Below are 15,662 nucleotides of genomic sequence, written 5' to 3' on the forward strand. Positions count from 1 at the left end.
GACGGGCCTGGACATGCACTGGCTTCAGCAGCGGAACACGTCTGGCACTGCGGGATTTGATTCCCTGCCGTTGTAGTGTGTTACTGATGGTGACCTTTGTTACTTTGGTCCCAGCTCTCTGCAGGTCATTCACCAGGTCCCCCCGTGTGGTTCTGGGATCTTTGCTCACCGTTCTCATGATCATTTTGACCCCACGGGATGAGATCTTGCGTGGAGCCCCAGATCGAGGGAGATTATCAGTGGTCTTGTATGTCTTCCATTTTCTGATGATTGCTCCCACAGTTGATTTTTTCACACCAAGCTGCTTGCCTATTGTAGATTCACTCTTCCCAGTCTGGTGCAGGTCTACAATACTTTTCCTGGTGTCCTTCGAAAGCTCTTTGGTCTTGGCCATGGCGGAGTTTGAAGTCTGACTGTTTGAGGCTGTGGACAGGTGTCTTTTATACAGATGATGAGTTCAAACAGGTGCCATTCATACAGGTAACGAGTGGGGGACAGAAAAGCTTCTTACAGAAGACGTTACAGGTCTGTGAGAGCCAGAGATTTTCCTTGTTTGAGGTGACCAAATACTTATTTTCCACCCTAATTTACGAATAAATTCTTTACAAATCCTACCATGTGAATTCATGGATTTTTTTTCACATTCTGTCTCTCACAGTTGAAGTGTACCTCTGGTGCAAATTACTGACCTCTGTCATCATTTTAAGTGGGGGAACTTGCACAATCGGTGGCTGACTAAATACTTTTTTGCCCCACTGTATTTGAAAGACTGAGTGTAAACACACAAAATATTTTATTTTATGTGCTGGAATGTGCAGAAAATAGTTTTAAATGTTAAACAAATTTCTTCCAGTCAGAGAATGTTGCATATAATTTAATTTTTGCTTGATGCATAAAGTTAAAAGATTAAAACTAATAAAACAAGTTTTAAAAAAAGAGACTTTTCCATTTGATTACATTTTGTATGATGGATTATGTAGAAAAAGTAGAATTGGGCTGAAAGATCTATCGCTTTATCACCTCTTCAGGTTGTAAATCGTGTTTTTAAAAAGTAACTAAGTAACTAAGTAATTAATTACTTATGAAAATAAGTAATCAGTAAAGTAACGGGATTACTTTTGGGGGGAAGTAATCAGTAATTAGTCACTGATTACTTTTTTCAAGTAACTTGACCAACACTGGTTGCCACCAGGTGAAAGACCGCCAGATGTTGTTGAAAGCGCTCAAAAACATTGATTTTTTTCCAGTATAACATGTGCTTGTAGTCAGAATTTTACACCTCTTATCTTGCTTTTACTCCAGACATGCTTTTGAGTCCTGTGCCTTCACCTGGTTGGGCGCTGGCGTGTCATCCGGTGTCAGCTGGATGGTTGGGATGTCCAGTTTCAGCCATGGTGGCTTCTTCCTCTGCAGGCTGCTGTTCCTGCTGCTCGGCTCATCCATGCTCGCTGCCTCTCCTGACACCTGCCAGCTGGGCAACACAAACAGAGAAGGAAATGGGTTTTTGGAAAAAGTGCTCAGACAAATTACCGAACTGTCACAAGCCAAAAAATCCAAAGTGACCAGCTTGGTCGATTAATCGCAGACAGTAGACAGAGCGTGCTAACAATAAACAGCTGTAATCCACGTGATGTGACCTCGCACAGACACAGTACTGAGGCAAATTCCTGAATAATCCAAATTATGAGCCACTAGTCTGCCAACAACTTGAAGTCTTTTCCTAACAAACTGAATCACAGTGTGGAGTGACACTGAACCACAGTTGAGCAGATCTACTATATGATCTTCTTTCAGATGATTGTGTCAACTGAATTACTGACTGAAATAAACATGCTGATATTATTAGGAGCAGCGGCCCACTATTTTCTTATTCTGGCCACAAGCAAGCTGCACCGTTCCGCCTCCGGTGTCCTGAAGTTTAACTCCTCAACACTGATAGCTTCAGTTTGCTCCTTTGCTCCAGGTAAGGCTCAAACTCACAAACTTAGCATTACTCTGCTGTTTGCCGTCTTACAAGCAGCACTGCAGCACATTTAGATAACTTAATGCAAACACATGACACATTATTTCAGCTGAGCTTAAACTTTTCCCAAACACCAGTTAATATTTTCTCCATTCCCACAGGATACTCAGCATTTATCTGCAAACTAAGATCTACCAGTACTTACTCCTCCCCTGGAGTTTTGGAGGCACGTTGGTGCAGCTATGTTTCACAACCACAAGGTGGCACTAAGCTGCTCACATGGAAGGCTTGTGCTCAGATAAAACACAAGCACGCCACTTGTGTGGAGAGAAATGGATGCTGTTGCACTGCAGGCCGCCCGTTAACAGACAGCATCAGACAGAAAATTTGACCCAAGCTGAGCCACACCAGCAGACGGAAAGATAAAAAAAAGAAAATAAAAGGCCGAAGCTTCCACTGATCTCAGTTGCTCACTGGTTTATGACTTTGAAGGCATTCAGAGAGTGAAAAGGGGTTTTCCTGTTTATCTGTTTCCACAGCAGCTGTATGGGAATTCATGAGACATTTCCTCAGTTTGTGAATGTTTGCTCTGGAACTTTTTAATAATGTGCAGAACCAAAACTGTCATTTGTTTCTCAAAGCTGCTGCTGCTTGATGATGTGTGCACATTTTGTCTGTTTACTGTCTCACTGTTTATTTAGTTACTCTACTCTAAAAACGATCCTGACCTACTGGCATATGTGAATTATCTGATTAATTATCTGTGTTGGTGTAATTGATGTTCTATATGTGATATATTGTGAAAAGTTCTTGCTGTGCTGAAGAGTCAAGCACCGTCTTTAGAGTAATTTTTAAACTACTTTGTGCTCATTGCTTAAAGAATATCAGACAAAGTATTGTGTAGCTATCAAAAGCCAGCAGTGTGTTTGTGGGGTTAGAGTTGTCATCAACTTAGCACTACTCTACCCTCCCACGCACGCACACACACGGTCTGGCTTAAATCTCATAAACCGAAGAGCCTAAAACTTCACTGCTCCAGGTGAGGCTCGAACTCACAACCTCGGCATCGCTCTGCAGGTTACTGTCTTATAAGTACCGCGCGCTGACCGATTGCGCCACTGGAGCCCCTGCAGGATGTCTGCATTTCAGCTCATTTTGAGAAGTCTTTCTCAGATCACAGTTACAGCCTGTGCCAAGTGGAAGTCCTTATGCATGAGTGAAGGGGACTATTACTGCATAATAGGACATCTGCATGGGGCTCTAGTGAGAAGTAATGAGCGACCACCGCCGAGGTTTCTGCTGCGAATTGTTCTGTGATTCGTGGCAGTGAGTGAAATTACAGGCTCTCCTCTTTTGCCATAAAGTCAACAATAATCTCTTCCATCATAGGTGATCCCGGAGCTGATATTCAGACTTCTGGCCAGAAAATCAAAGGCGGCAGCAGGAGTACTTCTTGATGCAAACGAATCCAGACAGGATGGCATGTACTTCCAAAGCCCAAGAACTCCTGCACACAAACCTATAGAGTTGCAGCAAAAACGCGAAGGAATCTCTTTTTTGGATAACTTGGCTTGTCATTTCGAGAGTGTATTTTTCAGTAAAATCCGATTTTCTTGTGTATCTGCTCTCAGGCGAAAAGGCCATGTCTATTTTGATAGTGATCTTTACATGGCAGTGCCTACAGAGCAGGTGTGAACTCGATGTTGTCAGTATAGGGTGGGCGTTTGCACAAATAAAGCGTGATTACTCAGCTGCAGATGGTAGTAGGAGTAGTGACACAACAAGGAGCGTGAGTTGTGCATGTTCTTTGTTGTAGACAGTATGTTTAGCTGTATTATATGCTGGAGCTATTCAGGTTGGTGGAGTCTGGGAGGTTTGGTTTGGCTAAAACAAACTCATTTCTGCTAAGCACAGTTTATTTTGGAGGGGTTGTGACAGATTTAAGTGAAAAGTGGAAGGGTTCACCACAATCATTTGTCTAGGTGGTAAAAACGTCAGTCCTGACAGAATAATCGTACCTTCTGTTAGATTGCTTCAACCTTAACTGTATTGTTCTCTAATACTCAGCCTACACTATAAATATTCATGTTAAATATCAACACAAACCGTTAGTGACAGCAGAACATAAGACTGAAGGAGCGGCAGCGTCATCCCTTATCAAATAATGTATCTCAATATTGCATTAGACTGCCAAATATTTTGTGCAGACATTCATGGTTCCCAGGGGATAAGTCTACTGACTTTGACGATCCCCCCGATTGCTCAGCCGCCACCATGAGGTTTATATTTGTGGTTTTGCATGAGCTGTCTAGACTGCCATGAAATTTTGCACAGATGTTTCTCTCTCGAGGTAAATCGTTAGGCTTAATTTTCACCTTATCCAATACTTTGTTTTGCATTTAAAGTCTGCAAAACTAATCACACCCTCATCAGCTTGCTCTTTGCGCTTTGTCTTTAGTCCAGCAAGATTTCTTAATGACCTGTTTAAGATGATTATAAATGCTTTTTAAGACTTATTTCACATCCATATTGGCAGAAGAAAAGGATGAGGGATACGAATGAGAATCACAGAGCCAGAATTAGTCCAGAGCACCACCACTTTAATGTCAGCGTAGCTCCAAGCACTGTCTGGAGTTACAGGAGTGATGCTGCTAATGCAGAGTGGGTTTCACTGGAGTGGGATTTTCGGTACTGCTGTTGGTGTGTTATGGCAACCGATGTTTTTCTGACTTCCTGCGCAACTGTACAGCTTTAACACCTAACATGTTCACTTATGAGTGGGTATGTCGCATTAGCAGACACCTCACACTGCAAAACAAAACACAAGCTGGGTGTTTTATACACGCTGTAGTTTCCATTAGTGGCTACTGGCAACATGTTGGTTTTAATTTATAGTTTTGTTACTGCATGGTCAATAATACCCCGCCCCTTCCAAAAAAAGATAATTAACAAATGTATAAAAAAAAACTTCAGAATGTGGAGGTTTTCAGACACTTTAAGGCCCAAAATTAATGTGACTGGAATTTACACTTTAAAGACCCTGTTATAAATACCTACTAACATGCTAAAACACTAACAAAAATCCATTGTGTGGTTTTCTATCCAGAAATGGAAATTTTTACTGTATTGGCAGCGTGTTTGGGATCATTGTCATACTGGCTAAACATACAACAATACTTCAATCTTTCTGGATCAGTAATTCCATCTATTTTGAGAAGATCTTCAACACTGCTGTCTGAAATGCAGCCTCAACCCATGAAAGAGCCTCCACTGTGTTTTACAGATGGCTGTTATTTGACCTCTTTCCTGACCTAGATGAGAATCCGAAGCAAAAAATTTAGACCTAAAAAAGACCTAAGGCATAGGTGTCAAACTCTGGCCTGCGGGCCAAATTTGGCCCGTAGCCTAATTACATCTGGCCCGCGAAGCCATACAAAATTACTATTAGAGCTGGCCTGCTGGTATTATACAGTTCATGTACTGCTAATACTACAATTCCCAGAATGCTCTGTTGGTGATTTGGCTGCAAATACAATTTTTATTTAAGAAATGAATTCCACTGATGTGTTATTTAATTGGAATTTCGATTTTGCATGTGTGCAATATTAAGTTATATATATACGTTTATATAAGTTATATATATTGCTTAGTATTAAGCTTTGCTTGTTCCATACTCAGTTTTTCAGCAAAACTTGTTTGAGTCCATAAGAAAAGATTCATTCTTATATTTGGAGGAAGATTTTTTTCAATGAATATTAATGTTAGCCCGCGACTTTGATCCAGTTTTGAATTTTGGCCCACTGTGTATTTCAGTTTGACACCCCTGACCTAAGGCAACTGATTTTAAATCCAGTTCTTGTGTAATTTGGCACATCTCTGTCTTTTCTCCCTGTTTCCTTTCCTTAAGAATAATGGCTTCTTGACAGCCACTCTTCACTGAGACAGACTGATGAACCAAAAGGCCAGATGCATCTCTAAGGTCCTGTGTCAGGTCTTTGTTGGATTATTTCCTATTTCTGTAAGTCATGACTTTCATGTACTGTTCATCTGCTGTAAATAGCATTTAGGCCTGCCACTTCTTCTTTTCAAACTTTTCAAGGAAACACTGAACAGCATGCTCAGATTAGACCAAGTTTTAGGCTTTTTGTAAAAATGTACGGTTTATTGGTGCAAAAATACTGTTTTACGTCTGTCAAACATTTTTTATAGATTCAACGAAAGAAAACGTGTGTTTTTTCAACTGGCTGCTAGCAAAGTGATTCAGTTTAAAATGGGTTCTTTGCTATGTTGTCTGTTATGTGTAGACACAACACTCTCTCCTCCTTTGAGTTGGGTTCTTTTTCATGATTGAATGATTCGTAGGTCAGTGTTAAGTGGTTTTACAAACAAAACATTCCTCTGAAAAGGTCCGGTACAAGGACTGGACTGAAAATAAGTGCTGATGAAAGACTGAAAGGCCTTTAGAAAGCCTGCAGAACAGTTGCTCAGGACCACTTTTTAAAAATTACAAGAAACTCTGGGACAGTACAGTATACAGTAAACACTAGCGTGCTACTGCCAATTTTCAAGGTGATCAAACAGATGTAATTACAATGTGGCTTTGAACTCAGATTATCTAATAAAGTATTTTAGAATTCTTCTTTGTAAGTTGAGAATGCACATGTAGATGTAGAGTGCATTCATGCACTGGGCCAACGCAATTTTTGGTCACAAAGTAAAATATCAAACAAAAGTTGGATTCTGTTCTTTTCGCCTCTCAGCTGCCTGTGTCAGTGTTTTGGTGCCTCTGCGGTCACATGAAGGAGTCTGCGCGTTCTTTTATAAACACACCCCTGCAAATAGAAGGCTTCACTAAAATCCTTTGCTTCACCACATCCTTTGCTTATTTTGTAGTGGTGATATTGTGTGTGCACGGCAACATGAACTCAGGCACTCTGATATGCACTTTTCAAGTAAGGTCAAAATTCACTCACATGCATGTACTACACAGCGCTCGCCTCAGCCCCCCCGCATCAGGTCTTTGTAGGTCTCTGCTAGAAGGTGCAAAGCGGTCCAAAATCAATATCCCCATTTTTTATCTGGTTTTGTAACATTCGCCATTTGTTATTCCATAATCTTGATCTCTCTCCTCTTTTTTTCCTCTAGTTGGATTTTTCATGACAGGCAGATTAGGTTATGTAATCCCCGTGCTGTATGCCACATGACATCGCCCTGCTGTTCAGCCACAGAAGCTTGTACTGCCCACGATTCGATGGAGGTGATGCTGTGATAGTGTCGTGAGCAGGATGTGGTGTCACTGATATCGGTGAGTCAAATTGAGCAAAAAAGCAAAAGATAGTGTCATCACATAATCCAACTTGCCAGTAAAGAGCCTTCATATTTCAGTTCTGAAAATTATCCTCTCCTTTTGAAAGCATTAAGACTGACTACTTGCTCTGGATGAAGTAGCATACTTTTTATGATAGCAAAAAAGAACGTTTAAAGGCTTTTAAGTTCTTATTTTGGCTTCAATTTGCCATCAAAACTCCAATGTTGTCATGTCAAAGTGTTACCTCAAAGGAAATATGAACTTCTGTGCACAGCCTGCTGTGCTTTCAGGGGACTGCAGCAGAATGGTAGCGTAATTGGATCTGCTTTACATGGAGTGACATTTGCTGACGTGTCGAGACAGAATAAAACAAAGGCATCTCTTTGGCACCGAAGCAGGACTTGTCCTGACACTGCTCCCTGATCCTTTGCCTTTGGGGTGGCTGTACCTCAGGCGGCAGAGCAGGTCATCTACTGATCGGAAGGTTGGTGGTTCAACTCCTGGCTTCCCCTAGTCTGCATGCCAAACATCATTGGGCGAGATACTAACCCCAGATTAGTCTCTAATGCATCAATCGGAGTGTGAATGCGTGTTATTTAGCTAGAAAGCATCGGGTGAATGCACAAGTTGTGTAAAGTGCTTTGAGTGCTCAGAAGAGTAGAAAAGCGCTATATAAGAACCAGTTCATTTACCATTCTGGTGTTTGAGGCTGCAACCAGTAACTGTACCATGTAAAGCTACCGTGACTGCATGTCAGTAAGCTTTGATATTCAGTGGCTCATCATGTTAAGCAGGCCACAATCTGCTCTCTGCACTGTCTCCCTTTTATTCTCTAAATCTCTTGCCTTCTTTGTTCTTTTTCTTTCTTTTTGGCTCCTCTTTGAGGGAGCAAGACTTTCATTTACTCTGCTTTTTAATATTCAGTGTACTGCACAAAAATTGTTTGGGTGCTTTGGTAGGATGGCTAAAAAAAATTCTGTATATTGAATATTTAAATCAGAGTGCTGTATTACATCAACTTCTTTCATGCAAAGACCGAGTAACACAGTTAACTTAATCCATGCATCTTTAGAATATTTAGCTTTAAAAACTCTGTGACAATGTGACACTTGGTAAACTAGCGTACCTGCCAGCCCAGCTGCTGCTGCTCCTGCCAGCCAGGCAAAAAACAGTCAATTAAAACACCCAGGCATCAACTGTTTCCTGCTGTCCAGTATAATCTCTGGGCACTGGGTTGGTTTTAGTGTTACTTTCCATTGTTTCCATTGGCAGGATCCATCTGAGCTTCTTTTCTATTTTCTCTCCGGTAGCACATTTAGCACCCCTGGCATTTTATCTGTGATTGTACAGAATTTCATTCAGCAAGAAGTCAGAGAAGAGCAAAAAAGGCTTCTAGAGTTCTGGGAAGTAAGCAGGCTTAGCTTAGCTAGATTTCCACGACACAAGACGTCAATGCGTCTCTGTATCAGTGACTCCAGGCACTGTCTTCTACTTTTTGTAACAATTCATGTTCTCAGAGAGAAATGTTTTCTTCATTTTAAAACCCTTGGCTCGCTTTCCCTCAAAGATCAATGATGTCTGGCTAAATTTCTGTGCTTTGGTTTCATTGCTGGAAGCAAATCCACAAATCCCAATGATTCCACTTGATTTAAATACACTTGCATGGTGTGGCCATGCCTTAATACCAGCATAATTTTATTTTTACATATTTTGAATTGTGGAAAACCAATAAAAGTTTTTCAGCTGGCTGAAGCCAGTTTCATTGCAACCTTAATATACTGACTTTTGACAGATTGCCCAGACTAATCTTTTGCATTACTGTTGCCTTTGATAGCAAAGCAATAGCAACTCAAATAACAGTTCGTTACAAACCAAGATGTGCAGAAGAGCATCTTTGAATGCACAGTATACTGAACTTGAAGCAAATGGGCTACAGCAGCAGAAGACCACACTGCGTACCTGTCAGCTAAGAACAGGAAACTGAGGCTACAGTTTGTACCAGCTCACCAACTGCTACCAGTTGGACAAGATTGTAAAAGCATTGCCTGGTTTGATGTGTCTTGATTCCTGCTGCAATATTCTGATGGTGGGTCAAGGATTTGGCGTGAACAACATGAGGACATGGATCCATCCTGCCTTCTAGCTTGCTTCAGGGTGGTGATGTAATGGTGTAAGAGATATGTTTTTGGCAAATGCTGGGCCCCTTAGTACCAACTGAGCACCATTTAAACATCACAGCCTACCAGAGTATTGTTGCTGACCATGCTCATCCCTTTATGACCACATGGTATCCATCAAGATCACATAGTATGTCACATTCCTCAAATCAACTCAAACTGGTTTCTTGAACATAACGATGAGTTCACCGTACCTAAACAGCCTCCACAGTCACCAGCTCTAAATCCAACAGAGCACTTCTGGTATGTGGTGTAATGGGAGATTCATAACCTGAGTGTGCAGCCAGCAAATCTGCAGCAACCGTGTGATGTTATCATGTCAATATGGACCAAAATCACTGATGGATGCCACGAAGGATTAAGGCAGATCTGAGGGCAAAAGCAAGCTGTACCTACTACTGTATCCACTGAGTGTTAGTGAAGTTGTTACTTGGATTTTATTTGTGCAGTTCTTTCTAATAATAATGCCAGACAACTGTTAAATTTCAGGTCATATGTTTATTTTCATTTGAAGGATATATGGTATATTTAGTAAAGAGCCCTGGTGTTTCCTTTGCTCTCCAGCAAGAATGTGTTATAAAACTGACAATTATCAGTGCAGTTCCAAGTTGACTGGCTTGGACTCAGCATAAGATTAAAACTCAGACAGCCCAGGAGGGTTTGAACTTTATTACATTGGCACTGCTCTGTTCTAATAGGCACTACAACCTGCCAAACAGCACCACTGGGCCCATTTCAACTTCAGTGTTAAAGTAGTTTTTCTTCGCAGGGCACCGCTTTTCTGATTTACTGCCATTTCATTGCATTCATCTGTTCCTACAGATCCTTTTGCACACAAAAACCCTTCTCCCAGAGACTTCCCACAACTGTGCATCTCAGTTCTTTTAATTATTTGTTATGGTTATGTAACAATGCATGAAAATTGAATTGCATTGAATTATCTTGCGTGCTTCTATCATCCTACCCTCAATCCCAACCCCCTACAAAGGGACTACATTTGCTCTGGGCTCTCATCTGTGCCAGATGTTAGTCATAACACAGTAGGTCATTTCCTTTCTGTTTGCAGAGTTTGGATGATGAGTGCATGCGTGTGTTTCTCTAATCTGCTACTACCTCTAAACAAACACTAATAAATGATTAAACATCTGCCGCTACAGAAACAGAATTTCGGTCATGTCAGTAAGTAAAAACAAGAAATGATGAATGACAAATAAAAGAGAAGAGCAGTCACGTCTTTCCTTGCCAAAAACATTAATTAAAATTGTATGTTGACTTTTGGACTTCCTGACTTTCTAAATTTGGCAGCATTAAATGCTTCTTTTAGAGGGTTTCTTACTGTAAAAACATAAAAGTACTGTGCTGAATAAAAGATTTACAATAACATGTATAAAAGTAATTTAGATCTTTAGACATTATTAAGAGGAGACTTTAACTTTTGTGTCTATACCCCAACTCCTGGTTATAAGACGCAGCCTTATTTAACATTTTGGCAGCCACTCTGAGGCCGAACGCTGGCCAGAAAAGATTATTCACCACAGAAGTCTAAGTTGGACTCATTGCTAAATCGTGTTCTCAGCTGCATATCCAAAACATGCAATATGTTTGAAAAAGAACAAATAAACGAATAATATGAACATAACAGTTTATATTACCATCAGTCTTTGTGCCATAATCCAAGCAGCCACCTCCTCTCGTTGATACTATTTTTGCTTTTTCTTTCTGCAGCCTGCTTATTAAATGCGCTGGATGACAAAATGATTTTGCCCAGGTTAGTTATAATTAGGCTCAACCCAAATAAATGAGACTCAAATTTGACAAAATAAAAACATTGTAAAACAGAACAAGACTGTAAAGCAGCTCCTCAGAGACATCAGTGTTCAGAGTATTCAGCTGCACTGAACTGAATTATCTGGACTCACGATCAGATGAATTCAGCTATTTATCAATTATAAAATTCTATAATTTTAGAAGAAAACCACAGCCCTCACCTTCCTCTATAAGCAACCTCCCTCTGTGCCATAAAACTGCTTTAGTCAAACGTGATCTGGTTGCACACTTTGTAAAACAATTTTGAATTATTAAATGAAGCTGCAAGGCTTCTTATTGACAGAATCGCTTGTTTACAGCAGTTTGATGTTTCAAATGTCACAAAAAAGAATAAAATGTCAATTGATTTTATAAACTTTTGAAACTTTGCCTTGAGGACACTGGTACAATCAGAAGCAGAATTAAAATAAACAGAAATGTGCCGTGTTCATCCTGTCTGCCTTTCACAGCTACACTGTAGGCTAGGAAATGCCTCACATTCCTGGAAAGTACCTTGCAGCCTACTTCTACTCTAATTTGTCAGCTGCAGTATGATAAGTGTGAGAACCGTGACCGATCAACATCAGACTAGATATACGATGATCAACTTTTCCAAGGAATGTGTTACTAAAAAGCAGATTTTTATTCTTGTGAAACTGAAAAGCTGACAGGGAATAATATTGACTACAAGAGATGCGAAATCTTTAAAAAATTCAATTTGATATTGTGGTTTGACACATATTAATAAATGTAATAGGGGCAAGTTTTATTATCTCTAGTAAAGCTTTATTGCTCTCCCTTAACAATGGGTTAGAGGTACTATCACCCAGTAAAGGCTAAAAAAAAAAAAGACACTTTTTATTCAGTTTTATTTACAGACCACCAGTTTGCAACAAAAGCCTTTTATGCTGTAAGGAAAAAAACTTACATATATGGAGAGTAACCCATGAGTCTCCTGTAGGCAAGCAGAGAAATGTTCCCTTTTACTCCAAGAACCAGATTTTATCATTACTTTCTAATAATTTATACACTCTAAAATCTAAATGCAAAGTTTATCTGCTTACAAATATGCTTGAATGCTAGAATGTCCTTTTGCCTTAATGCAGAGGGCAACGGCATAAAAAAGCTGCTTAGCTATACAAAGATAAACAGAAGCCCAAACAATGAGAGCAGGTCAGAGGTCAAATCTGCCTCTTAGTACAATCATGTCTCTCAACTAGTGAGCTATCGAAGCAGGATGGATTTAATTGGGGCAGAAGCGGGAAGTAAAAAATCGACACCTACACTTCCTGCACTCTTAGTTTTGCATAATCCAAAAGTCTCAGATGTGTTTCACAAAGGAAAAAAAATGTCTCCTATGAATGTCATTAAGAGATTAAAGGATTGGCACAGACTAACGGCATCAAGTGTTTCCACACTGTAGATTGACACGTGGCCCGTGGGGAAGCAGTTTCAGACTGACAAGCAGGAAAGGCACGCAGACGTGCGTGCATTCAAAATCCGACCCGCTGCACTTTAATTCACACCCACACAATTCTGATGAAGCAGTCTGCATAGGAAGACAAGCCTTTTTATCTGTGCAGAGCTAGCGATCGCGTCGAACCTCAAGGTAACCATTGCTGGGAAGCAAACAGTTCATAACACATCAAACTGTGACAGTGATGCCAGTAAAAAAAAGTGGCAAAAGTTGCAAGGATGCATTCATTAAGGCTGGGAAAAGTTCTCCAAGGACGTTATAACGTGATAATGGGACGCGACCTCACGCTGCCTCTTGACTTGAGATGACCTGGAATGCATCAAGGCAGAGAGGAGAGGAAAAACAGAAAAACAGATGGAGAGAAAATGGTTTTTATGTCATGTTGGGAGAAGATGAAAGATGGGTAAGAAAGAAAAAAAAAGACATGCTGCACCAAGTCAAAGAGCATAAAAAACCCAAAGGAAATCCAGTGCAAAGCAGAGAACAAACAGTGTGATACTGTGTGGAGAGGAGATGGACACAGAACACACAAAATATCCCTCTGAAACGAAAACAGTCATCTGCATGTCCAAACAACATAAACAAGCTGTTTGTTGTGTATGTGTATGCATCCATGTACACGTCTGTCTGTCTGCTATGTCAAACGTCTGCATCCGTTTACCTGTTTCTGCCTTTTAGTTACAGAGTTTCGTTTCGGTGCATGAAATCCTTCACATGTTCATCTTGTCAGAGCATTGAGAAGCCTGTAACTGAATTTCCTGAGCAATGCAGATACGATCAAGCTTTGAATTACACTGCACTATTAGGACGTTATTTACACATTAAGCAAATGAAGCATTCGTGTGGCAATCGCCATCTTTGTGTACTGAAACTGGATGTGACAAGCGGATATGGATCACACTGTCAGACAACACATCAGTCGGCATTTGACTCGTCAGTCTCAAGTCCGAGGCCCACTTGTCCTGTAAACTTTCCACAGACTTGTAACCACAGCTATCGTCCCCCTGGTGGCTATCAAAAACATTGCAAGCTTAAAGGCTAAAAGCACTTCTCTTCATTTCGCTCAAAGCACTGAATCCATCTTTTATAGTTTTACGTATAATCTTTTCGGATTAATTGATGGTATCATTATTAGTTTAAACAGTAGGTAATTATTGGCAACTGCAGATAATTCAACACAAAAGACTCGATGGAAAACCTCTCTGTAAGAATTAGCCTGCAGCATTGCCATTCATCACTTTAAATGTTCCAACACCTCATAGCTTCATAGCATATATCGCTGCCAAAAATGCAGCTGGAGAGAGCGCAGCAGTTTACAGCCCCTGTGCCTGGTATGGGACTTGAGATGATGGTGCAGAGTTTTGCCAGCAAGAACGGAAGACTGGTTCCCCCGCCTACCATCCTGGTCTGTTATAAGGTGGCAACACCAGACTGAACAATAACGTGAGGGAAGAAGAGACAAAAAGAAAGGAAGAAAATACTGAACAAAAAGTCAGTGACAGAGGGTAAGAGAGACAGAAGCCAAAACAGAGTGAAAGAGACTACACAGTAACAGCCCCGGGAGAGCAGACTGAGACTGACGATGGGTTTTATGTTTCATGGCATCTTAGAATCAGTGATCATTAGATCCTCAATAATAAATAAAAGGAGCACTTTATAAGGTTGATTCTGGGCGCTTTTAGGACTTCCCTTTCAGCTAAAAACAGGACTAGCCGACCAATCACCATGCCCTCTTCTGGGGCGGGCAAGGGGAATTCATGTAAAACCAAAGACTGACTTACGCCAAATAACTCTGAGTCTGATGGTTAACCTGGGTTAGAGCACTGCGTTCTAGCTGAAATAGCCAGAAAACACAAGATTTAACCCTCATTTAATGTCAAAGGCAAAGATAAGAGTTATACATAACCAGAGATGGGAAGTAACGCATTACAAGTAACGCGTTACTGTAATCCGTTTACTTTTTCAAGTAATGAGTAAAGTAAGGGATTACTATTGCAAAAAAAGTAATTAGATTACTGTTACTTTCCCGTAAGCACACTGCGTTACTGCTTTACTAAACTGTGATTTTGTGAGAGTGTCTCATGACACATGCGACGTCTGTGGCGTGTGATCAACAATAGATAATATGGAGTGCGGGAGAGAGTACGACCGTGCAGCGTTTAAAGCTTGGAGGTACTGACATTACTTTGAGTTTGATTGGTTAAAAAGTGATAAAAACATTAGCATCTGCTGTACAATCTGCGTGGGAGGAAAACTTCTTCCTAAAGTGAAAAATTTAACTTCAAATCTGAGCAAGCACCTAGCACGCTGCCACGGGAATGTGAGATTCATAGAGAAACCCCCGGCACCGGGCAAACCTCCACTGGCTCCACTCCAGCTCAACAGCTGAAAATAGACTTAAGGGCAACAGGACTTAGTGCTGCTGAATCTTTGATTTTATTTGTTTTTTGCTGTGTTTTACTTTCATCTATTTGAAAGACACAAAACATTTTATTTCATATGCTGGAATATGTAGACAATAGGTTTAAATGTTAAACAAATTTCTTCCAGGTCAAGCCAGTCGCATATAATATAATCTTTGCTTGATGCAATGTGCATGAAGTTAAAAGATTAAAACAAATAAAACAAGTTTTAAAAAGAGATTTTTTTTTCATTTCATTCAATTTTACATGATGGATTATGCAGAAAAAATAGAATTGGGCTGAAAGGTTTGGTGCTTTATTCAGGTTGTGTTTTAAGTTTTTAAAAAGTAACTAAGTAACCTGCCGCTAACCAGTGAAGTAACAAGATTTTTTTCTTGGAGAAGTAATTAGTAATTAGTAACTAATCACTATTTTCATGTAACAAACTAAACAAAGCATTAAAAAATGACTGCTCAGGGAAGAAAAAACGAATTTCCACAATAAATTTTTACCACCATTGATTGCAAAC

General features: G+C 40.2%; 1 protein-coding gene and 1 non-coding gene across 5 annotated transcripts in view; both read right to left on the reverse strand.

Annotated features, from left to right (window-relative positions):
• Positions 1-15,662, reverse strand: part of rhbdf1b (rhomboid 5 homolog 1b (Drosophila)) — a 41,690-nt gene that overhangs the window by 18,154 nt on the left and 7,874 nt on the right. For all 4 annotated transcript variants that reach the window (XM_085283952.1, XM_085283954.1, XM_085283951.1 and 1 more), the window contains exon 2: positions 1,330-1,471. In XM_085283952.1, the coding sequence (XP_085140078.1) occupies positions 1,330-1,443 (114 nt within the window). In that variant the 5' untranslated portion in view covers positions 1,444-1,471. The remainder of the gene's footprint in view (positions 1-1,329; positions 1,472-15,662) is intronic.
• Positions 2,995-3,088, reverse strand: trnai-uau (transfer RNA isoleucine (anticodon UAU)). The gene is made up of 2 exons: positions 3,051-3,088; positions 2,995-3,030 (listed from the first exon to the last, which is right to left on the reverse strand). It is a non-coding gene; the product is annotated as a tRNA-Ile (tRNA).

This window comes from Mchenga conophoros, linkage group LG8 (genome assembly GCF_057382185.1).
Source record: "Mchenga conophoros isolate Kocher_MC1m ecotype Shallow Benthic linkage group LG8, M_conophoros_male_GT1.1, whole genome shotgun sequence".
Lineage (NCBI taxonomy): Eukaryota > Metazoa > Chordata > Actinopteri > Cichliformes > Cichlidae > Mchenga > Mchenga conophoros.